This window comes from Coenobita brevimanus, chromosome 44 (assembly GCF_032717465.1).
Source record: "Coenobita brevimanus isolate Jiangsu-jjx chromosome 44, ASM3271746v2, whole genome shotgun sequence".
Classification (NCBI taxonomy): Eukaryota; Metazoa; Arthropoda; class Malacostraca; order Decapoda; family Coenobitidae; genus Coenobita; species Coenobita brevimanus.
In genome coordinates this window covers 28,082,737-28,108,461 of record NC_136997.1, presented here as the reverse complement: position 1 = coordinate 28,108,461, position 25,725 = coordinate 28,082,737, and the positions used below count along the sequence as shown (strand labels likewise).

Below are 25,725 nucleotides of genomic sequence, written 5' to 3'. Positions count from 1 at the left end.
TTGCTTCTGAATGAGAATAAGTATACTCAATGCTTCCCAAATATCCACATTGCACTGCGCATTTATCTTTCTATGGCAACTTCAAACTGGAGTGGAGAACGATCCTTTTCCAAGTTGAAAAGAATAAAAAATAAAGTTCGAAGTACCATGGGACAGCAGCGACTAAATCAGCTCTCTCTTATGAGTATAGAAAATGATATTGTAGAGAAACTGAGCTTCACTGACTTAATGATTTGGCTTGAAAAAAGTTCGTAGACGTGCAATGTAAGGGCAGCCTAGTATCATATTTATGAAGTGTTCATTCAAGTTTTTAGGGTTATTATTGTTTTGCAACATTAGACATAAATTATTTTCATATAATAAACTTGATACGTTAGAATTGATATAATTTTATGCTTTTAACTACATTTTTACCTCAGGCTTTGCATATTGATTTTCTTAATGCCTTATTTGAAAGGAGTTTTACAAATCTGCCCTAATTGTGATATCGGTAAAGATAATTTAGCCTTGACTTAGAGATATAGGTGATTTCAAACCCAATCAGTTGGCTGCTGAATACAATGATTTTCGATCTGAATAAAATAATCGAGACTCGCTTCGCTCGCCAACTGTTTGATAAAAGGGCCCCCACCTGAAGTTTAGCCAGGGGCCCCATGCACTCTTAATCCGCCCGCCCCTGCCTGTAGTCTGGAGATTGATTTAAAAAAATATATATCTACAGTAAGTTGTTTTTCCTTCCTCTATCCTTCTGTTCACACACACACACACACACACACACACACACACACACACACACAGCAAGACAGGATCCAACACTTTGGAGGAGGAAGGGGACGCTATTCCTAGAAGCAGCACAAGTTAGTTCATGCTGACCCATTACCAAGGTTTATCAAATATATTACCAAATCCCACTTTTCAATAAGAAGAAAAATGTAGTAGCTTTTCCCAGCTGTATCTTGCATATATTTTGGTGAATAAAGTTGTCCCTTTGTTTTTATTAATCACTGGTCTGCCAAAATATGGTGGCAGCGCGCCCCTTACTTCCGGGAGTCCGTGCCTGCACACAATAAGTGCATTTTTTAAAACTAACTGAGAAGTTGGGTGTAGATGAAAGAAACAGGTATAACACAATAAACAGAAAATTGAAAAGGGGTGATGAGGTAATATAAAGCACTGTATATAGAAAAAGAATACTGATATGTATAAGGAAATAGGCATCCTTGAAACAGAAAGAAAACGGGCATAAAAGAAAACAGGTTACTTTGTAACACAGACTCACACAAGCAATACATTCGCTCTCCAAGCACTACTGAACTACCACGTTCAATAATAACCAGTACATTAATTTAAGTTTATGAATGTATGAAAATTTTTAGACTTATTAGTACATCATAAACACCGATGAAATAGACATAAAGAGATATTCTCGCTATAACTTGGTGAGGGACACGAGAAATACGTGGTTGCGATGACCCTTCAGTTTAGTACGGGACATCGAAATTCTTGACTCTGCTAGGGGTTTTCCATTATATTTTCTGGGAAGGAGAATATGGTCGTGAGCGATGTCGATGAAACCGGTAACTGTAGGATGACGGTCCTTTATTAACTCTCTTTAACTCCATACATACTGCATGGCACCGGGGAGACTGGACATGTTCCTGGTAAGGGCAAGGCTTGAAAATACTTGAAAACCAGACAGTGGCCATGTTGGACCTAGTCTCGAAAGAAGAAGAATGTGTGTGTGTGTGTGTGTGTGTGTGTGTGTGTGTGTATGTGTGTGTGTGTATTTTGGGGATTTGCTTTAAGGGTTTTTGTCCTAACGAGCTTTGGTCCAAGTGAACTTTGTCCAACACGTGAGAGAGAGAGAGGGAGAGAGAGAGAGAGAGAGAGAGAGAGAGAGAGAGAGAGAGAGAGAGAGAGACAGACAGACAGACAGACAGACAGACAGAGCGAGAGGGGTGGGGTGAGGTGTTTCCAAGTCTCTGGAGACTTCAAAGGACCAATTTTCAGTTTCACCTCTACCAGTCTTAGAACCACAACTAAGTATACTCTCTTTACCTGCTCTAAACCCAGTTTTAGTAACACAAACTCTCTAAATAGTTGAAAGAACATCCATCCATCCAACCATCATCCAAGCCTATGTTGCCTCGTGAGGAACGTAGGAGCCCGGGGCTAGGGAAGTTGGTCCTGGCATTTAAAATGAGAGAGACGAGCCTCACTTCTTCCTGAGTGGCATTACATGAGCAATAACATCATCTACTTAAATGTCGGAAATTATTCCAGACACACACACACACACACACACACACACACACACACACACACACACACACACAAAGCCCAGAGATCGCACTACTGTTCAAAGTATAGCCCAATCTCTCCCCGAAATATATATATATATATATATATATATATATATATATATATATATATATATATATATATATATATATATATATATATTGGATAATAAGTACGGATAATTACCAGCATATTGATAAATGTTTTAAAACATGCACACAAATACATTAATTTTCTTTTCAAACCAATATTCTTGCATAACAGAAGTCTGTCAGAGCGAGCTGGCGAGCTGAAGGTGAAACAGTTCTGCTAACGTCATCACGCTTATGCTCTAAATCCCCCCCTGAGGGTAGTTTTTTTTTTTTTTTCAAGAATACTCCCCAAGTATCCCTGCTTGTCGTAAAAGGCGACTAAAAGGGTTGGCGGAGGGTTAGTGCCCCTCCCCGGAAAACAACTAACTAAAAAAACAAACAAGAAGTCTCGGACAAGGACTGACCAAACGATGACCACCCAGGACCGGACAAAGGACTTGGTAATGAGTACATGGAATGTAAGAGGAGCGAATGATGGGATGAAAGAGAGAGAGATTGTCCAGGTGCTTGAGGGTGCGAAAGTGGATGTATGTGGAATAACTGAAATAAAATGGAGAGGAGAAAATGTTAGAGAATGGATGGGAGTATGGATGGGGCAGGAGTAGGTGAGAATGAGAGGGCAAAGGAAGGAGTATGTATAGTTGTGAGTAAAAGATGGAAGAAGAGCATAAGACAGTATGGATCAGTTGGGTCAGGGATTGTGTGGGTGAAGTTGAAAGTTGGAATACAAATGTGGGCGATTGTGTGTGTGTATGCGCCAAAGCAAGATCGTGCTAGAGGAGTGAGACAAATGTGGAAGTGTGCATGGAAAAGTTTGGAAGGAATGAGAGAGTGTTTTTGATCGGTGATATGAATGGTAAAGTTGGGAATGTGAAGGTGGATGGAATAGTTGGTGAGTGGGGTGTGCCTGCTGAGATAGATGAGAATGGGAATGCGTTAGTGGACACTTGTGCTGGGAGGGGGTTGGTGATAGCCAATACCCTCTTCAGGCATAAAATGATCCACAGGTATACATTGCGAGTGATGAGAAGGGTGGGTGGTGAACTGAATGAAAGGAAGGCAATGATTGATTATGTGTGTGTGGATGAAAGGATGCGAAGATGTGAAATGGAGGCAAGAGCTTATAGACTTAGCACGATTCTGGGCAGAAACGTATATATAAAAGATGTGATTCAGGGGTGGGTTGGCTCCGGTACCTTTTATAGGCTCTCTCCTTGTTGCGGACAGCATTCGAACAAGTGTGATTAAACCAAGGCTTTCGTGCATTAGTCAAAGGATCTGAGAAAGGAATCTATGCTTCCATACCTGAGAGAATAACCTCCCCAATGTGCAAGGCACACCCAGATGGTTCCCAGCCGTGGAAGCAATAATCATTCTAGGGAAAATCAAAGAAGTACTGCCTGAGGGCCTTCTAATCCGCAACTCCAAAGTGCCACATATGACGTTTCTTTGCAGGGTCTGCAGGCCGTACTGAAGCGATAGGACAGGTTAAGGTGATAAGGTTGTGATCGGAGGAGCCCAATGGAAAGAAAAGATTAACAGTGTACGCAGAAGGATTAGTTGTAAGGAAGAGGTCAAGTATGTTGGAGCGCTCTCTAGGCAGTCCGAGATAAGGGTAGGGTACTGTACAAGCTGCTCAAGGTCATTAAAGATAGAAAAAGTGTAGGCTTGTTCACAAGGTGGATCAGTGAAAGAAGAGGAGAGCCAAAGGTTGTGGTGAACATTGAAGTCTCCTAGAATGGAGATTTCAGAGAAAGGAGAGATGGATAGAATGTGTTCCATTATAGAAATAAGATAGTCAAAAAAATTTTTATAGTCAGTAGAATTAGGAGATAAGTAAACAGCACAAATATATTTAGTCAGAGAATGACATGAAAGCTGAAGCCAGAGTGTAGAGAATTCAGAAGAATCGAGTTCAGGAGCAAAAGAGCAAGATAAGCTGTTGCGTGTATAAAAACAACAGCCACCTTTGGCTTTCAAATGAATATAGAGTAAGTAGGGAGATACAGAAAAGGATCTGCTATCAGTTGGCTCAGAAAGCTGAGTCTCAGTTAGAGAAAGAAGGTGAGGGGTAGAGAGAGGTGGTGCTCAACAGAGCGAAAGATAAAGGAAAGGCCACGAATGTTGCAGAAATGAAGAAGAGAGTCAGACATTGGTTCCAGACAATATGAGTCATCACCGAGAGGGGCAGAAAGTGGTCGGATTTATGTTCCCCCTCCCTGGGGACTCTGAGGCTATGTTATTAGATGCTTTTTTTTTTTTTTTTTTTTTTTTTTTTTTTTTTTTTAAAGGAAGTGTGGCGTGTATTGTGCATGTAGTTTGGTGTTGAAAGTTAGAGAAACATCTGTTGGAGAGCATGCTGGCCTACTCTCTGTGTTACTGAGACACTGACAAAGTTCAGCAAAGGAGAATGGTCGGGACCTAGTCCCTAGAGCTGATGAAACGGAAGGTCCAGCTCTCCCTGTCATCAGCTTTCCATCCACCTTCGGAGTATTGCCCTGCCAAATGAGGACCCGCCGGAGGTAGAAATAAGGAGATAGGTTGGTGGAAAGAGTGAGAACTAATTGTTTAGCCTGCTGAACAGCTCTAAATTTGTAGTTGGCATAGTTGAGAACGTTGGGCATCTCTCCTCTTCAGTGTTTTAAAGGCGATCTTCTCAGCGTTCAGTTCAAGGGCTCTCGTGATGTTGATGCAGGTGGGATGAGTTGTCTTCAGCTCGAGGTCGTTGGTGGGCTTGGTGGAGGGTGTGGGCAAGTCGAGGTTAATATCGTTGGAGGGAGGAAATCGTTTCTCTGCTTTCCTCTTGTTCCACGCCTTGTTCTTTTTCTTTGTCTCAGTGGCGACTAAGAGGAGGAATCACCTGTCTCCATGGAGGTGTCTCCGTTCAAGGCAGCAGGATTTTGGGTGACTCGAGGGTAGGGGTGGACTCCCTTCCCTCCTGGGGTGCCACTGGCGGTGCTTGGATCTCAGTGGTGTAGTATCAAGGTCCATGTTCGAAGCCGGGTCGTCAGGTGTGATAGCAGTCACCCTGATAAGGCGGGTATCCAACTGCAGTCGTTTCCACGGAGTCCTTTGGGTTTGGAAAGGCTGCAGTGGCAGGGGCCAGTGCTCCTGACGAGTGGCGGGATGGGGGTTGCAGGGAAAGCTCTCGAGGATGGCAAGGAGGGGCATCTGCTCAGGGTTATGAGGGAGGAGGGTGCACACTGCCTCCCTGTTATCACCACAGAAAGGAATCGCTGTTGCGATGCACATCAAAAGCAATGGTTCCCATCTCCCCAGAGCACCCTAGGACCTTCGGACCGGCGTCTTCGGGCCGGAGGATGTCGCCGTGCATAGGAAGAGCTGTGCACAGCAACACCCTCTGGCCCAGAGACATCCCTGGCCTCAAAACCCTTAGGAGACTGTAAGAGACTGATCTCCACCATCTCACCTTCACCAAGAGAACGGTGAAGGTGCCGTGTGTTGGGTGTAACGATCGCTCGGCGATGCACGAATACATCAGCACCAGTGTCCTTGCGCATGATGAAACTGAACGCAGCCTTAACGTTCAACCAACACACGTCCTCATGATCTTGTGGGCTCCCGGCGGCTCGGATCTGCTGTCGAATGCTCCCCCACAACATTCTCTCCGTCAAGTCTTGGGGACTAGCCAGCCATGTTTCCCTAGCTCTGTAGTGATGATACTGGCATGGCTGCTTGACCGGATCTCATCCGTTTACGGCAATCAAGGAAGGTTAATATAAACAAGGCCTGAAGACCCTAAGACAACTTCTTGTGGAACAAGAGTATATGAAGACAAAATTGTCTATGAACGCATATGTAATTATTACGTTTGCCTCATTATCTGACTAACTGCGTGCTTAACTGTAACTATTCCGTTCAGATCATAAGAGGGACCACAGCTATATATCTAGAAATTTTCAACATTAAAGTTTATGTGGTTGTCTCTAGAAAGCTGTGCAAACATAAGGCTTGAGCAGATTTTAGTTCGTTTTTTTTCCATTAAGATAATGGGAAAATATAAAGTTAAATTTTTTTGCAAACATTTTTATCATTCTATTTTCAACCAAATGACTATATCTCAATTAGTTTCTAGGATAATTTAATTTCAGATATGCAGTTCTTATAATGTAAATGTTTTATCACCATGAAACTTAGGTCAGGTTATATATATCTGGCACAAGAACTTGGGTTACACTAGGGTATCTTCATGTGTAATATCATCAAAATGGAAGAAAAAAAAAGTGGATTGTTGCCCTATGGCATCTTCATGTACATCATCAAGATGGATCAATAAAATAAGAGGAATTAATAATAGTAATTAGTTGTCTATCCCTTATTTTAAGCCACAGTAACAAAGCTTCGTGTTTTTTCCTTTTTATGTGAGGAACAAGGAACCAAAGGCTACGAGCTCGAAGAACTGTTCCCTCCAAAAGAAAAACAAAATACAAGAGACAGCCAAATTCAAGATCCGATCATTTTGAGATGCCAGGACACACTGCGTTTAAAAGATTTGAGATTATAGGAAACAGGAAATACAGAGGGAGACAGTTAAAGAGTTGACCTGTTGCACAAATGAAGGACTGGGAGTAACGGTTAACTCTTGCTTTAGAGAGTTGGACAGAAAAGGAATGAGAGTTTGCTGTTAGACGAGTGCTACGCACCCGCCGTAGAGGTGGAGGAATGCATGCAGACAGTTCAGAGGAGCAGTGACCATTGATGTAGCAATAGAAAAGAGATAAAGATGCAACAGTGCGGCGAAGAGACAGAGGTTGAAGGGAGTCAGTAAGAGGAGGAGGGTTAATGAGGCGATAAGTCTTTGAAGCCACCGTACTGAGAAGAGCTGTATGTGGGGAGCTCCCCCACACATGAGAGTTGTACTCCACATAGGGGCGGATAAAACCCCTATATAGAGTCAACAATTGTGCAGGGGTAAAGAAGGGACGGAGTCGGCTTAGCACACCCAATCTCTTGGAAGCAGATTTTACAAGAGATGTAATATGATCTATCCAAGATAAGTCCCGAGTAAATGAAGCCCCAAGCATGTTCAAGGATGATGCTGGATTAAGCTGAATATTATTAAACATTAGTAGGTATACCTGTGGAAGATTTTGTAGAGTCGATAGGTGCAAAAACTGAGTCTTTGATGCATTAAAAACAACCAGATTATTTTTACCTCAGTTAGAGACACGAGCCAAGTAAGACATTAGGTGTGCCATAGCCTCATCCCATGTTTGTTGAAGTAACTGCTGAGATGGACGTTGCTGGAATCGACTGGAAAGGTGAAGTGTGGAGTCATCAGCGTATGAGTGGATAATGGGTTAGATGTACAGGTTAGAAGGTCATTGATGAATAAAAGGAAGAGAGTTGATGATAGGACAGAGCTCTTAGGAACACCACTTCAAAGGTTTTCCACTATACGCATTTGCAATTTGTTTCCATGATCATTTGGAGGTCACCCCTCACAAAAATAAATATCTTAGAAATGGATAAAGCAAGGACGATATGGCTTTAATGTCTTAGTTCATATTGTACAAAGAACTCTTTTCTGGTTCACAAGAGGTTCTGGGGAACATTATCAATACGCTGCACAAATGTGCTAAATCCGTCTCTCTGATCAGGGTGCCTGGTCATAGTGTTATTTACGGCAATGAGCAGGCTGACATACTAGCTAAGACAGCTGTACAACTCGATGAAACTTGGGATGTCCCTCGTGAGCTTCAGTCTAGTCTTTCTTTCGGAAATATTTCGATTAATCTGTGGCAAAGTCTGTGGACAGACCTGGGACCTCCATCAGTCAAAAGGACCATCTGTGACCTTCAGTTCAGACAGATGGGAGGAGATCGTTTTAGCCCACCTCCACATGATTTCCAGTGTGCTTAGACATATGTTACTACTCATTAACAATTTCCACGGCGATGTACCACCTGCGACGCAGTGGTATCTAACAGACACATCCTTTTGTACTGCAGTAAGTATACTGAGGAACGTACTCCTCTGGCTGCCTACTTAAGATAAATGCACTCCCTTTCACACTTAATTATGTAATGGGTGATGAGGACAGTGGTGTGACAAATAAACTGATGACTTTCCTGAAAGAGACGAGACTGCTCAGCGGGCTTTGATTTATTTTAAGAACTTAGTTGTAGCTTATTTACTGTATATACCTATTTTTATATGTTTTTTTTTTTCTACTTTACTTATATTAGTACTTTCTCTATGTATATAGGGTTATAAATGTTGTACATACGCATATATTTCAATACACATTTATATATTTTTAAATCACAGGAGGTGCTTCCATTTATATAACTGTGTATTCTTTTTTTGTTCAGGACCAATAAATTCGTAATTGTTCTTTTTTATGTATATTTATATAAATTTGATTTGTTTATACTGTATTCTAGTAGTATAGTAATGATTATACACGTGATGTTTATGTGGAAGTATTTGTCCTGGTACTATTCATGCATACCCATGTATTCATTATTACTTATTATGTTTCATAATTATGAATAAAAACTTAATACTGGTACTGAATAGATGCAAATATTTCATATCAGTGTTCTGGCATTCATGATTATCAGTTCTTGCTGGCCTAGTTCCCCTTCAGGTTGATGGCCTCTCATGAAAAAATAATATGTATATATATATATATATATATATATATATATATATATATATATATATATATATATATATATACAGAGAGAGAGAGAGAGACAGAGGGAGAGACAGATAGATAGATAGATATAGATAGATTGATAGATGTCGAAGCTTTCTTATCATGGCTAGTCAGTAAGAGTTGGTAACTACTTATTACGAATATTATTATCATTTAGCTTCCTCATAGCAATGACGAAGCTTCTTGTGTTCGTCTGTATTAATATAAATGACGAAGATTCTTGTTCTCGTTAGTAATATTTTTCAATACATTTTTTTCTCTTCCATTTTGATGATATTACACATGAAGATACCCTAGTGTAACCCAAGTTCTTGTGCCAGATATATATAACCTGACCTAAGTTTCATGGTGATAAAACATTTACATTATAAGAACTGCATATTTGAAATTAAATTATCCTAAAAACTAATTGAGATATAGTCATTTGGTTGAAAATAGAATGATAAAAATGTTTGCAAAAAAATTTAACTTTATATTTTCCCATTATCTTAATGGAAAAAAAACGAACTAAAATCTGCTCAATCATTATGTTTGCACAGCTTTCTAGAGACAACCACATAAAAGTTAATGTTGAAAATTTCTAGATATATAGCTGTGGTCCCTCTTATGATCTGAACGGAATAGTTACAGTTAAGCACGCAGTTAGTCAGATAATGAGGCAAACGTAATAATTACATATGCGTTCATAGACAATTTTGTCTTCATATACTATTGTTCCACAAGAAGTTGTCTTAGGGTCTTCAGACCTTGTTTATATTAACCTTCCTTGATTGCCGTAAACGGATGAGATCCGGTCAAGCAGCCATGCCAGTATCATCACTACAGAGCTAGGGAAACATGGCTGGCTAGTCCCCAAGACTTGACGGAGAGAATGTTGTGAGGGAGCATTCGACAGCAGATCCGAGCCGCCGGGAGCCCACAAGATCATGAGGACGTGTGTTGGATGAACGTTAAGGCTGGGTTCAGTTTCATCATGCACCAGGACACTGGTGCTGATATATTCGTGCATCGCCGAGCGATCGTTACACCCAACACACGGCACCTTCACCGTTCTCTTGGTGAGGGTTAGACGGTGGAGATCAGTCTCTTACAGTCTCCTAAGGGTCTTGAGGCCAGGGATGTCTCTGGGCCAGAGGGTGTTGCTGTGCTGGCAGCTCTTCCCCTATGCACGGCGACATCCTCCGGCCCGAAGACGCCGGTCCGAGGGTCCTAGGTGCTCTACAGGGAAATGGGCCACCATTGTTTTTGATGTGCATCGCAACAGCGATTCCTTTCTGTGGTGATAACAGGGAGGCGAGTGAACGCACCCATCCTCCCTCCATAACCCTGAGCAGATGCACCCTCCTTGCCATCCCTCCGAGAGCTTTTCCACTGCAACCCCCATCCCCGCCACTCGTCAGGAGCACTGGCCCCTGCCACTGCAGCCTTTCCAAACCCAAGGACTCCGTGGAAACGACCTGCAGTTGGATACCCCGCCTTATCAGGGCGACTGCTATCACACCTGACGACCCGGCTTCGAACATGGACCTTGATACTACACCACTGAGATCCAAGCACCGGCCAGTGGCACCCCAGGAGGGACGGGAGTCCACCCCTACCCTCGAAGTCACCCACGATCCTGCTGCCTTGGACGGAGACACCTCCCATGGAGACAGGTGATTCCTCCTCTTAGTCGCCACTGAGACAAAGAAAAAGAACAAGGCGTGGAACAAGAGGAAAGCAGAGAAACGATTTCCTCCCTCCAACGATATTAACCTCGACTTGCCCACACCCTCCACCAAGCCCACCAACGACCTCGAGCCGAAGACCCCTCATCCCACCTGCATCAACATCACGAGAGCCCTCCAAATTGAACGCTGAGAAGATCGCCTTGCTAAAACACTGAAGAGGAGAGATGCCCAACGTTCTCAGCTTCTCTCAACTACAAATTCAAGGAGCTGTTCAACAGAGCTAAACAATTAGTTCTCACTCTTTCCACCCAACCTATCTGCATATTTCTACCTCCAGCGTGCCCTCATTTTTTGGCAGGGCAATACTCCGAAGGAGTGGATGGAAGCTGATGACAGGGAGAGCTGGACCTTCCGTTTCATCAAGCTCTAGGGACTAGGTCCCAACCATTCTCCTTTGCTGAACTTTGTCAGTGTCTCAGTAACACAGAGAGTAGGCCAGCATGCTCTCCAACAGAAGTTTCTCTAACTTTCAACACCAAACTACATGCACAATACACGCCACACTTCCTTTTCAAAAAAAAAAAAAAAAAAAAAAAAAAAAAGGCATTTAATAACATAGCCTCAGAGTCCCCAGGGAGGGGGAACATAAATCCGACCACTTTCTGCCCCTCTCTCGGTGATGACTCATATTGTCTGGAACCAATGTCTGACTCTCTTCTTCATTTCTGCAACATTCGTGGCCTTTCCTTTAACTTTCGCTCTGTTGAGCACCACCTCTCTTTCTCTACCCCTCACCTTCTTTCTCTAACTGAGACTCAGCTTTCTGAGCTAACTGATAGCAGACCCTTTTCTGTATCTCCCTACTTTCTCTATATTCATTTGAAAGCCAAAGGTGGCTGTTGTTTTTATACACGCAACAGCTTATCTTGCTCTTTTGCTCCTGAACTCCGATTCTTCTGATTCTCTACACTCTGGCTTCAGCTTTCATGTAATTCTCTGACTAAATATATTTGCGCTGTTTACTTATCTCCTAATTCTACTGACTATAAAAAATTCTTTGACTATCTTACTTCTATAATGGAACACATTCTATCCATCTCTCCTTTCTCTGGAATCTCCATTCTAGGAGACTTCAATGTTCACCACAATCTTTGGCTCTCCTCTTCTTTCACTGATCCACCTTGTGAACAAGCCTACACTTTTTCTATCTTTAATGACCTTGAGCAGCATACCAGTACCCTACCCGTATCCCGGACTGGCCTAGAGAGCGCTCCAACATACTTGACCTCTTTCCTTACAACTAATCCTTCTGCGTACACTGTTAATCTTTTTCTCTCCATTGGGCTCCTCCGATCACAACCTTATCACCTGTAACCTGTCCTATCGCTTCCAGTACGGCCTGCAGACCCTGCAAAAGAAACGTCATATGTGGCACTTTGGAGTTGTGGATTAGAAGGCCCTCAAGCAGTACTTCTTTGATTTTCCCTAGAATGATTATTGCTTCCACGGCTGGGAACCATCTGGGTGTGCCTTGCACATTAGGGAGGATTATTCTCTCAGGCATGGAAGCATACATTCCTTTCTCAGAATCCTTTGACTAATGCACTAAAGCTTTAGGTTTAATCACACTTGTTCCTAATGCACTGTCCCTGTAACAAGAAGAGGCCTATAAAAGGTACCGGAGACCAACCCCACCCCTGAATTACATCTTTTATATATACGTTTCTGCCCGGAATCGTGCTAAGTCTATAAGCTCTTGCCTCCATTTCACATCTTCGCACCCTTTCATCCACACACACATAATCAATCATTGCCTTCCTTTCATTCAGTTCACACCACCCACCCTTTCTCATCACTCACGCCATGTATACCTGTGGATCATTTTATGCCTGAAGAAGGGTATTGGCTATCACCAACCCCCTCCCAGCACAAGTGTCCACTAACTGCCTCCTATTCTCATCTATCTCAGCAGGCACACCCCACTCACCAACTATTCCATCCACCTTCCACATTTCCCAACTTTACCCATTCATATCACCCGATCAAAAACACTCTCTCATTCCTTCCAAACTTTTCCATGCACAGCCTTCCACATTTGTCTCACTCTTCTAGCACGATCTTGCGTTGGTGCATACACACACAATCGCTCACATTTGTATTCCAACTTTCAACTTTACCCACACAATCCCTGACCCAACTGATCCATACTGTCTTTTATCCTCTTCTTCCATCTTTTACTCACAACTATACATACTCCTTCCTTTGCCTCTCTCATTTTCTCAACTACTCCTGCATATACCCCATCCATACTCCCATCCATTCTCTCACATTTTCTCACTCTCCATTTTATTTCAGTTATTCCACATACATCCACTTTCGCACCCTCAAAGCACCTGGACCAATCTCTCTCTCTTTCACCCCATCATTCATACTCCTCTTACATTCCATGTACTCATAACCATGTCCTTTGTCCGGTCCTTGGTCGTCATCGTTTGGTCAGTCCTTGTCCGAGGCTTCTTGTTTGTTTTTTTAGTTAGTTGTTTTCCAGGGAGGGGCACTAACCCTCAGCCACCCCTTTTTAGTCGCCTTTTACGACAAGCAGGGATACTGGGAGAGTATTCTTGAAAAAAAAAACTACCACCGGGGGGGGATTTAGAGCATAACCGTGATGACGTTAGCAGAAGTGTTTCATCTTCAGCTCGCCAGCTCGCTGTCTGACAGACTTCTGTTATGCTTCTCAAGAATATTGGTTTGAAAAAGAAAAATTAATGTATTTGTGTGCATGTTTTATAATATTTATCAATATGCTGGTAATTACCCGTACTTATTATCAAATATATATATATATATATATATATATATATATATATATATATATATATATATATATATATATATATATATATATATATATATATATTATTTCGGGGAGAGATTGGGCTATACTTTGAACAGTAGTGCGATCTTTGGGCTTTTCTGTGTGTGTGTGTGTGTGTGTGTGTGTGTGTGTGTGTGTGTGTGTGTGATAAACCTTCTGGAATAAATTTCCGACATTTAAAGTAGATGATGTTATTGCTCATGTAATGCCACTCCAGGAAGAAGTGAGGCTCGTCTCTCTCATTTTAAATGCCAGGACCAACTTCCCTAGCCACGGCTCCTACGTTCCTCACGAGGCAACATAGGCTTGGATGATGGTTGGATGGATGGATGTTCTTTCAACTATTTAGAGAGTTTGTGTTACTAAAACTGGAGGTTTTAGAGCAGGTAAAGAGTATACTTAGTTGTGGTTCTAAGACCTGGTAGAGGTGAAACTGAAAGAATTGGTCCTTTGAAGTCTCCAGAGACTTGCAAACACCTCACCCCACACCCTCTCGCTCTGTCTGTCTGTCTGTCTGTCTTGTCTCTCTCTCTCTGTCTGTCTCTCTCTCTCTCTCTCTCTCTCTCTCCCTCTCTCTCTCTCACGTGTTGGACAAAGTTCACTTGGACCAAAGCTCGTTAGGACAAAAACCCTTAAAGCAAATCCCCAAAATACACACACACACACACACACACACACACACACACACACACATAGCATTCTTCTTTTTCGAGACCTAGGTCCAACATGGCCACTGTCTGGTTTTCAAGTATTTTGAAGCCTTGCCCTTACCAAGGAACATGTCCAGTCTCCCCGGTGCCATGCAGTATGTATGGAGTTAAAGAAAGTTAATAAAGGACCGTCATCCTACAGTTACCGGTTTCATCGACATCGCTCACGACCATATTCTCCTTCCCAGAAAATATAATGGAAAACACCTAGCAGAGTCAAGAATTTCGATGTCCCGTACTAAACTGAAGGGTCATCGCAACCACGTATTTCTCGTTAATCCCTCACCAAGTTATAGCGAGAATATCTCTTTATGTCTAATTTCATCGGTGTTTATGATGTACTAATAAGTCTAAAAATTTTCATACATTCATAAACTTAAATTAATGTACTGGTTATTATTGAACGTGGTACGATTCAGTAGTGCTTGGAAGAGCAGATATGTATTGCTTGTGTGAGTCTGTGTTACAAAGTAACCTGTTTTCTTTTATGCCCGTTTTCTTTCTGTTTCAAGGATGCCTATTTCCTTATACATATCAGTATTCTTTTTCTATATACAGTGCTTTATATTCACCTCATCACCCCTTTTCAATTTTCCTGTTTATTGTGTTATACCTGTTTCTTTCATCTACACCCAACTTCTCAGTTAGTTTTTAAAAATGCACTTATTGTGTGCAGGCACGGGCTCCCGGAAGTAGGGGCGCGCTGCCACCATATTTTGGCAGACCAGTGATTAATAAAAACAAAGGGACAATGTTATTCACCAAAATATATGCAACATACAGCTGACAAAAGCTACTACATTTTTCTTCTTATTGAAAAGTGGGATTTGGTAATATAGTTGAAAAACCTTGGTAATGGGTCAGCATGAACTAACTTGTGCTGCTTCTAGGAATAAGATCCCCTTCCTCCTCCAAAGTGATGGATCCTGTCTTGCTGTGTGTGTGTGTGTGTGTGTGTGTGTGTGTGTGTGATCAGAAGGATAGAGGAAGGAAAAACAGCTTACTGTAAATATATATTTTTTAAAATCAATCTCCAGACTAGAGGCAGGGGCGGGCGGATTAAGAGTGCATGGGGCCCCTGGCTAAACTTCAGGTGGGGGCCCTTTTATCAAACAGTTGGCGAGCGAAGCGAGTCTCGATTATTTTATTCAGATCGAAAATCATTATATTCAACAGCCAACTGATTGGGTTTGAAATCACCTATATCTCTAAGTCAAGGCTAAATTATCTTTACCGATATCACAATTAGGGCAGATTTGTAAAACTCCTTTCAAATAAGGCATTAAGAAAATCAATATGCAAAGCCTGAGGTAAAAATGTAGTTAAAAGCATAAAATAATATCAATTCTAACGTATCAAGTTTATTATATGAAAATAATTTCTGTCTAATGTTGCAAAACAATAATAAGCCTAAAAACTTGAATGAACACTTCATAAATATGATACTAGGCTGCCCTTACATTGCACGTCTACGAACTTTTTTCAAGCCAAACTCATTAAGTCAGTGAAGCTCAGTTTCTCTACAATATCATTTTCTATACTCATAAGAGAGAGCTGATTTAGTCGCTGCTGTCCCATGGTACTTCGAACTTTATTTTTTATTCTTTTCAACTTGGAAAAGGATCGTTCTCCACTCCAGTTTGAAGTTGCCATAGAAAGATAAATGCGCAGTGCAATGTGGATATTTGGGAAGCATTGAGTATACTTATTCTCATTCAGGAAGCAATAACATCCTTGACTCTGGGCTTGTGCTCTGTGCTTTACTCCATTCTTGGGCACTGACAGTTTTGAATAGTTCTGAAAATTGTACTAATTCAGAGAAGGAAAGCGGTCTTCAAAATCATTTGAATATTCTTCCATCAATTTATTTGCTGCTTTTCTGATGGAATCATTGCTTAACCTTGGTTCCAGGTTTGGAAAGGAAAGCCAGACTTATCCTCAGCAAATTTCCTCTGTAAGCATTTAAATGATCTTTGAGAGCTGAAACTAGCTTGTCAATGATTGGTAAAAATACCTCCAACCTTGGAAACTTTCTCTGGGTGAAAATACTGTTTCAGCTGAGGGACCTTCATCAAACTGGTGCTTCCTCTTCTTTTGTCGTTTTGAAGATTCTTTGTATTCTTTGACCACTGACTTCATCATTCCTTTTCTTCATAGCTTTCAAATTTCCGAGCGCTGACTGATGACAAACTCGAGGAGAGATTTCAACAAATTAACTGCTTTTGAATTCAAAGGGAGTCCACTTTCTTGAAGGGGATAAGCTGGTTTCTGAAACCTCTCTAAAACTGACTGTGTCCCATACTTCAAGTAAGATTGAGATTTCTAGCTGCTGAAGCTTCTCCAGAAGTCCTTCTGCCACAAGTCTACGTTCTCGTGGCTGATTTTCATCCATTGCCATAGTGCTGAAATATTCTTACTGTATCTTCTATTTTACAGCTCTTACAGCATCATCTGTGTCGGGCTGACAGACCATCTTGTGTCAGACAAGGGCCTTGGTAACAGGTAGCTCTTCCAAGTGTTTTCGGAGTAACCTGCCAACGATGGGTAGATGTGACAAACCAGGCATAAAGGCTTTGTGAGAAAATCAAAAAACCTAGGCTTCACCAAAAGTAAAATCACCTCTTCCTTGGATAATATCAAAGCCTCCCACAAAATTTCACTCAATTCCATCGCAAGTACTTTTTTGAGTCATGTTGGTAACAAACAATCTTACAAAGAAAAAAACAAAAACAAAGAAATAAAACATTTGACAAATTTGACAGCACACATCCGAAAGGCCTTGCTTAATACTACAAAATTTCGTTGGTCCCACGTCTCCACCATTATTAGAAAGGAAATTATGGCCAAAAATGTTTTTTGACGTTTTCGTTTCTGTGACCTTGACCTTTGACCCGATCTTCACAAAAATCAAATCACCTCTTCCTTGGACAATATCAAAGCCTACAGCAAAATTTCATTGAAATCCGTCAAGCATTTTTGAGTACGAAATTGTGGGGTATGACCTTTTCGCCTCATGACCTTGACCTTTGACCCGATCTTCACCAAAATCTAATCATTTGTTCAGTACGCCATGTCCAGTCTATATGCAAAATTTCGTAAGAATCGGCCCACGCTTTTTTGAGTAATGGTACTGTTCCAGACAAACATACAAACAAACAAACACGGATGAAAACATAACCCCTCCAACTTCGTTGGCGGAGGTAAGTGGGTTGACTTAGCCTATTAAAATGAACCTAACAATACCAAACTAGGTACTACCGGTATATGCTTTCACAATTACCATGTCTTTCCGTGTTTCATAGCTCCAGAGAACACCATAAAAATTGATGGGAAAAATCATCAGGCATTAGGCCTACTCGATAATTTACATCTTTAGTAAAAGTAAACTAAGTAAATAGAACACAAAACCCTAAACTGGAACTTCCTATCGATAGCACCATAGTGAGGAATAGTGATAAAGTAATTTTCTCTTTTCTCTGTACAGTAACATGCTGCACAGCTGCTAAGTGGCAGATCGGCTTGCAGAAGCATTGCACCTTTGTTCTGTCTTTCCTGTGTGCGTTTAGTCGAGTTCACAATAATGCTTGAGGTACTCCATTTTATAAAGGAAGTAATGAAAATATCAAATAGAGAAACTTATGTCTAAATGTTGCTATTTTGGCCGCCTAGGACGGTCTTGGATTCCCTCTACTACACACGAGTACCGGAGTATCATGTCAACAAAGAGTTGAAAATTTGAGTAGGAATAATATTATACTTTATGAATAATAATATTCTGATTCTCTCTTCTAGGCCTCACAGATGCTATAGAAATTATTATGTACTAAACATAAAGCAACTCCAATAAAAAAGGAGAAATTATCCTGAATATCGTATAAAATATCTGTATAAAATAACGAAGTCATGAAAGAAAACCACAGCCCAAACGTAATTGAACCGGTAACTAGTTTATTTTATTCACCGGTCCAAATAAGTTGTCTATAGGCCTATTATTGTTTTATTACTTTATATAATGAAAACCTAAATATATTGTTAATGTAGCCGTGGGGGAATACCTGAGGGAAGGTTTGTTATGGGGGATTGGGAAAGGGCCCCCCCTGGAGGGCCCTCAATCATGCATTCCCCTTAGGTGACCTTTTGTATCAGATTTTCTGTTGACAAACTGTAAGAACCAGGGCCCCCGATACTGGGGGCCCGAGGCTAACACAGCTTAGTCAGCCCCCTTAATCCATACTAACTACAGGTATTCTCCATTCACGAAAAATCTGTACCAGTTGGGCTTCAATTGATGTCGGGTGTAGTCTGGGAGTTGGGGGGGGGGGGATGTAATCTGGGGAGGCGAATTCCAAACAGAAGCAGTTCAGAGAATAAGGGAATTGCTGATAAACAGTCCTACAATATGGCAGTGTGATGGTATAGTCATGCGTGTAACCAGATGCACCTGCGCTTTGAGGGAAAGGCATGGAGATGTGGCACAACAAATACGAATTCATGAGTATTTACCATACAAGTATCTATTAAATAATGCAAGGGAGACAACATCACATCCAATGTAAGGGAAATAGTTCATTTGTAATGGCTGAGTTTTTAAGTTTTCATATAAGCTTTGTTCTGAATTTTGTCCATCTGTTTTAGTGCAAGCTCCCCACATCCAGTCTACTAGGGTGAACAAAATTCAAACCGAGAGCTTACATGACGTGCAGATTATAGCTAACTGCTCGTCCTTGAAAAAGCTAGACTCTACAATAATCCAAGATATTTTTTTTAGGCGGTTTCAGCAAATACACTAATGTTGAAGGTCAAACTAAGAAGTAAGCAACTGTTCAGTGGAACATTAGGAATTTCAATGTTTATTAAGATATTAATACTGAGTGCATTTAATATAATAAAGAGTTTAGGCAATATCTGTAAAAAATAAAGTAGTTATGTGTTTTTTCTAGCATTAGATTCAGACAGTGTTATTTGGGTCCCATTCAGTGATTATACTGTAGACAGGGCTTGATTTATGAAGATTCTTGTGCTTAGGTTGGAGTTAAAGACATCAATTTTTGTGAAGATGGTTGGTAAATTTATAAAGGAGCTGTGCAGCGCTGAATCATCTACTTCCAGATGAATCGGATTATGGGTTACAGACATGAGACCATTAATTATGAATGAAGGCCAGGGTTGGTGGGAAGACATGTCCTTATGATTCACTGGCAGTAACTGACTGGAAATTGAATATCATCAGTTACCTTTAAGTTTATCATCCTGTTGCTGAGATATGAGATCAGTGGGCCAAAGATGATAAGCCGTAGCAAGGGAGTTTGGATAACAGGGATCGGTGTTATACACTGTCCAAAAGCTTTAGTATTAACAGATATTTTGCATGGGTTTCCCCATAACAGGAGACGTGCTATACTCTGTCAAAAGCTTTAGTATTGTTAAGAAAGCCCGATTTTTTAGTCAGGTAGTCCAAAAGTTTCAAAATGTGTCTCGTACTGTAGTTCCGGTACGACTCAGAGTTGCCAATTAGCCTGGTATTGTGAGCGTAGTTATTTCGTAAGTTGTACAATAATTTTTGTGCTCTTTTTCTCAATCATGTTTTATTTATGTCATTGCTTGTTAGATTAAAGTAATTTAAATTTGTATGATAAATAATTTAGTGATTATGCAGTATAAGAAAACTCTGGCATGTTTTGGATGTCTCCGAGTTGGTAACTGTTGTAACTGTTGCCCCCTTCAGGAATGCAAGAAAAATGTGGAGATGTGTAGAACATTCAAGAATGAAGGAAGCTTATATAAGGACAGGGAAGAGACTACAGTAGTTTCAGTCAGTTTCAGTTCAGTTTGAGTGTAATCCAGTCATCAGGTGCAGTGCAGTTTGTATATTTTCTGTACTTGTGAAAATAGTGAAGTGTTGTTGGCAAACAGTGAAGTGTTATTGCTGTCTGTGTGTCTGAGGCGCTTCTGAAAATGAGTGAAGCTGGAGAGAAGCATATAGTGTAATTATTTGGAAAATAATGACAGTGAACTTTAAGGCCAGTGTTTATTTACTCGTACAACACCTCAGCTGGTCTTGTTGCACACCGAAAAGGCTGACCATAGGAAGAACAACTCACTGGGCAATGTACTTCTGATACTGTACTACTGCTGTTGGAACCTGTGGTAGTGTAGGACGAGGAGTCATAATATTGGTGTCAGAAGTGTGGATTTTTAGAAAGTGCTGCAGTGAGTCTTATCTTCGACATGGAACAAGGGGGTGTGCAGACAACACCCGAGATAGGCAAGAGGACAGGATGTCATTGGTTGCAATCATAAAGCTATTGCAGGGACAAAGTGTCCAGTTACAACGACAAAGGGTCCAAGTACAGGCACAGAATGAAGCACCACAGGCAAAGAATGAAGGGCAGAAAGAAATCATAGAACAGTTACAGGCACAGAATGAAGGAATGCGAGGCACACAGTGAAGGACAGAAAGATCTCAAAAAACAACTGCAAGCACAGAGTGAACAACTAAAGCCACAACATGAAGAACAAAAAAGAATGATGTGAACAACTTCACGTGGTACTACAGAGAGCAACAGAGGGAATTACAAAAGAGGATGCAAGGAGAGCTAGATGCTTTCATGGAGGAAATAAAGGAAGAACAGCAACAAGCTTAACCCTTCAATAGCGACCGTGAACAGTCGAATTCCCCCGAGTGGCGGGGTTGTATCGCGATCTGAGTACCTGTGGAGAAAATATTAGCCAACAATCAGAGATAAACTCAAGAACATTATACTTGGTATGGCAAATCAATTACTTACATTCAGCTTTCTCCAAGAGACATGTGTTGAGCCTTCTTGGGCGCTACCCAAGGACTTGTGGAGACTTGCAAATTTGGGTAACCAAATGGTGCTTTCACACTTCCAACAAGCCGGTTTCCCCTCTACCACAGCCTCATTCTGTCTACAGTAAACTTTATACTACAACATAAAGGTAGTTTGGAATCCGTATTTGTACAATAAGCACTGAAAATAATGGAGCATGCGGCCGACATGCAGTGCGGCCGTGGTATTTCCGTCACTCCGGCAAACATTTCGATTTTCACAGCTAAAAACATGTATACTACATTATTTACCAATCATATTACTTCCCAAATGATCACCGCAGCGCGCTTTTTATTCTGCCTTACGCCCGTCACTTTATTTTCGTTTCCTGTCGGCCGCTTGCACTGACTCGGAAGAGCTAGAACTCGCCATAATGTCACTTTGAAAGCCTGCGGTAAACTGACGCTAAACAGTGGCAAACCGTGCGAATAAAAGCTAGTGTTACAAATGGGGGAAACAAGCGTTTCCTATTAGCACTAAACTGCTTGTGAGAGGAGAGTGCAGATTTACAGTTCTGAGCAGTCAAGAGCATGCCATGTATCACAGCCAGGCTGGCCGGGCCGTGGTGGGAGGGAAGGGGAGGGAAAAAGTGATACTTAGCAACAACTTGGAGGTCAGTAGTACAGAGGTAAAGTATGCTAATTACTGGCTAAAGGGTGGTGGTACTGATAGACAATACCAGCTGGAGCCTGCTTGCCCACGGTTATTCAAAATTTATTAGAATCGCAAACGCGACGCTCCCACGTTATGTCGCAAATGGCAAGCATCCGTGTTTAAAAAGGGTTAAGGAGGAAGTAGATGCCAAGCTAGAGCAGCAGAAGTATGAGGTAATGGCAAAAATGTGACTGAATGCAGACAGCATGTAGACGATCGGTTGAAGCATGTACATGACCAGTTGATGCATGAAGATGGCCATTTGAAGATAATTTGTGAGAGAATTGAGGCTGTAAGAGAAATATTGCACTCCTGAGTCTCAAGTCAGTGTACAGGGAGCATATGAAATAAATGGACAGTGTATGGTGAATCTTGGTGGATCTCAAACATCTAAAGCTAGCATTGCAGGGTTGAATGATCAGAATGCAGAAGTTTTAAGCCCTGGTCTTAATTGTGATGCCCCAGTTTTTATTTAAACCTGTGAGGTGCATGGCTATAATGGGGGGTCAATTAAAAAAAACCTCAGGAATTTGATTGCAAAGTATACTGGGAGGATAATCAAGTGCAGTTTGATTTACTTGCAGATCAGAATGCTTGGGAAGATAGATAAAGGGTAGCACAGATCTCTACTCGCCTTAAGGGTGCCGCAGTGGAAATTCTGAACCAGATGTCAGTCGAGAAAGAGAAACAGTTATCAATCCTTAGCAGAAGTGCTTGAATGCATATATGGGACCATTTACCTGACTGTGGTTTACAGAGCAAGAGTACTGAGTCATGCATGGGCTCGAGGCAAATCCCGACAGCAGCTTGCTAATGACCTGGAGAGTAGGGCATACGAGACGTACATTGGAGCAGCACCTAACCTGTTGGCTATACTTCTAGGGGACCAGTTCATCGATACTCTTGATAGTGCAGAACTGAAAGGGCAAGTGAAGCAGGCACAACCCAGAAGCATGCAAGAAGCACTACCAAGGGCTCTCGAATTCGAGCCCTACGTCAGGTCCAGTACATCCACTTATCAGGCAGGTCATAGTGCAGCATCCGAGGCAAGATAGGGGCAGGTTCGTGAAGCAAAGAAATTTGAAGGAGGTTGCTGGTACTGTGAAAAGCCAGGACACAGCAACAGGACCGTTACAAGTGGAAGAGGGAACAAGAGAAGACTGGAGGAGTTTAACTGGTGCTGTGGGAAGACCAGGACACAAGAAGGATGATTGTTGCAAATGGAAGAAGGAGCAAGAGCAGAGCAGTGCAAGGAAATTACAAGTGTAACAAAAGCATGTTGGACATGTGGTAGGGTGGGACACTTCAGTTCTGAGTGTCTGAAGAAGAAAATAGAGGATGGGAAGAAGGCTGCAGAAGACCAGAAGTAAACAGAAAAAACTAATGGAAGCATGTATTAAGGGGCAACCACCTGTGCGGCCATCACTGAAAATACAAGAGAACTGCAATCGGCAGTGTACGAATAGACGGAAGAATGAATGAAAAGAAGTGTTCCCTCGTGATTGATTCGGCCTCAGAGTAGACTTTTCTGTGGCTGGCACATGTTACATCATTGGTATCTGCCAGAGTCATCAGAACAATTTTAATGGTGTAACTGGGCATCACACAGAACTGACGGGATCCTTGGATGTCCGGATTGAAGTGGCAGGGCAAGAGGCCACGCTTTCGGTCTATATAGCCTAAGATGGAGGATCCTTGCCTTCTTGGTCTGGACTATCTAATGTCCATAAGATGTGAGCTGGACTTCTGGTCCATGAAGCAGAAGGTTCGAGGAAGAGTCGATACCTGTCATGGCAGTGAGGGCATACCGGTTCCAGTGGCGAAGTGATGGTGCTCCGCACCAGTTATCTGCCCCAAAATCAGAACTATTGCTATGGTGCAAGGTGAATGACTCTTTTGACAGCTGTCTAGGAGTAGTGGAGCCTAATGTACGGTGCCAAGATGAAGGTGCAGTGATAGTGGGAAGAACTTTGGCAAAAACAGGTGCAGGTGGAAGTGCTGGTTGCAGTGTCCAATTTCTACATGAACATAGAAGATCAACAAGGGAGAAATTCTGGGAATGTGCCCAGGCAGTGGACCCTAGGTGGCATCAGAGGAGAGGTCTGTAAAAGGAGTGTAATCAAAGAAGATGGGTATCTGCCAGACTACTTACAAGGACCTGTTTTCAAGGAGATGCTAATACCTGGATGACTCACAAGTGCTGAAGCTGAGACAGCTGCTGACGAAGTTTGCTGATGTCTTTTCCACCGAAGACCTAGACCTGGGGTGCACTAATCTTGTGGAGCATTGTATAGACACTGGGGATCACAGCACAATTAAACTGACCAGCAAGGAGGGTGATGCCAGCCCAACGGCAAGAAGTGAAGAAGGTGATGGAGAATCTTCAAAGTCAAGCAGTGGTACAAAAGTCTAGCAGTCATTGGGCATCAGCAGTGGTTTTGGTAAGGAAAAAGGAAGGTTCACTAAGGTGCTGTGTAGACTATCGAGCCCTGAATGAAGTGACAGTAAAGGATGCATACATCTTGCCAAGAATTGATGACATCCTGGATGCTGTCAGGTGCTAAGTGGTTCTTCACCCTAGACATGAAGGAAGGGTACCACCAGGTCAAAGGTGCAGAGAGAAGGACAAGGAGAAAATAGCCTTTTCATACAAGCGGGTTTCATGGCAGTTTAAAATGATGCCATTTGGCCTGTACAATGCCCTAGTTACTTTTAAGAGTCTCATGGATTGCGTACTGGAAGGCCTAAACTGGCAGATGGCTCTCATCTATCTGGACGATGTCATTGTGTTTGGACGGGCTTTCGACCAGGAATTGGAGAGGCCGTCGGAGGTGTTCAATGGATCCTAGCAGCTCACCTTAAACTGAACCCCAAGAAATGCTAATTGTTTCAGAAAAAAGTTAAGTATTTGGGACACAGTGTAGGCGACAGCAACATCAGTACTGACCCAGAGAAGGTGGCAGGTGTGGAAAGCTGGCCAATTCCAACTTGTGTGAAAGAACTACAGAGTTTCCTGGGCTTGTGCACCTACTATCGGCGTTTCGTCAAGAACTTTGCAGTGACAGCTGCACCTCTGCACAAGCTGTTGGGGGAAGAGGCAGAAGTTTGTATGGACTGCAGTGACCCAGGAAGCCTTCGACGAACTCCAGCATGCGTTGGCAAGGTCTCCAGTATTCTTGTACCTTCATCAGAGTCAGCCATTTATCTTGGACTGTGATGCTGTTGACTATGGTACTGCTGGAGTCCTGTCACAAAGGACGGATGACAAGGAGTATGTAGTGGTGTATTACAGCAAGAAGCTCAGCCTAGTAGAGAGGAACTACTGTGTGACCCATAAGGGAGCTCTTGGTAGTGATACTGAGCCTATGATTTCTCTCATCCCTACTTGTATGGGTCCTGCTTCATCATTAGGACAGACCATGTGGCACTCAAGTGGCTGAAGACATTAAAGAATCTGGAAGGACAACTGGCATGCTGGCACAGAGAGCTGGAGCCAGCACAATTGTGAGGTGCAGCGCTGTCCAGGCAGGTACATGGGCCTGCTGACAGCCTGAATAATCAGTCTTGTGACCCATAGTGCTGGTAGTTTAGTAAAAAAAGATGATCGTAGCACAAAATGCAGCCGTACTGTAGTGACAGGGCCAGTGTCAGATGAAGAGGACCTGAAGAGGATACAGATGAAGGATGCGGATTTACAACCAATGTGAGAGTGGCTGCAGCAGAGTATAGTGCGACTGTCTTGGGAAGTGGTTTCCAGGTTCAGCCCTGTGACCAAGAACTACTGGAGTCAGTGGGACCTTCTTTGTTTTAACGGACTACTGGAGCATCAGTGGGAGACACCCGATGGCCTCAGCAAGTATTGGCAACTGGTGGTTCTGAAGAAA

General features: G+C 42.1%; 1 protein-coding gene across 1 annotated transcript; it reads right to left on the bottom strand.

Moving 5' to 3' along the window:
* Positions 1-5,644: 5,644 nt before the first annotated feature.
* Positions 5,645-6,016, bottom strand: LOC145398037 (Y-box factor homolog). Its single transcript, XM_080271000.1, has one exon. It carries the CDS (start codon positions 6,014-6,016, stop codon positions 5,645-5,647), a length of 372 nt encoding a protein of 123 aa, XP_080127126.1.
* Positions 6,017-25,725: the final 19,709 nt, after the last annotated feature.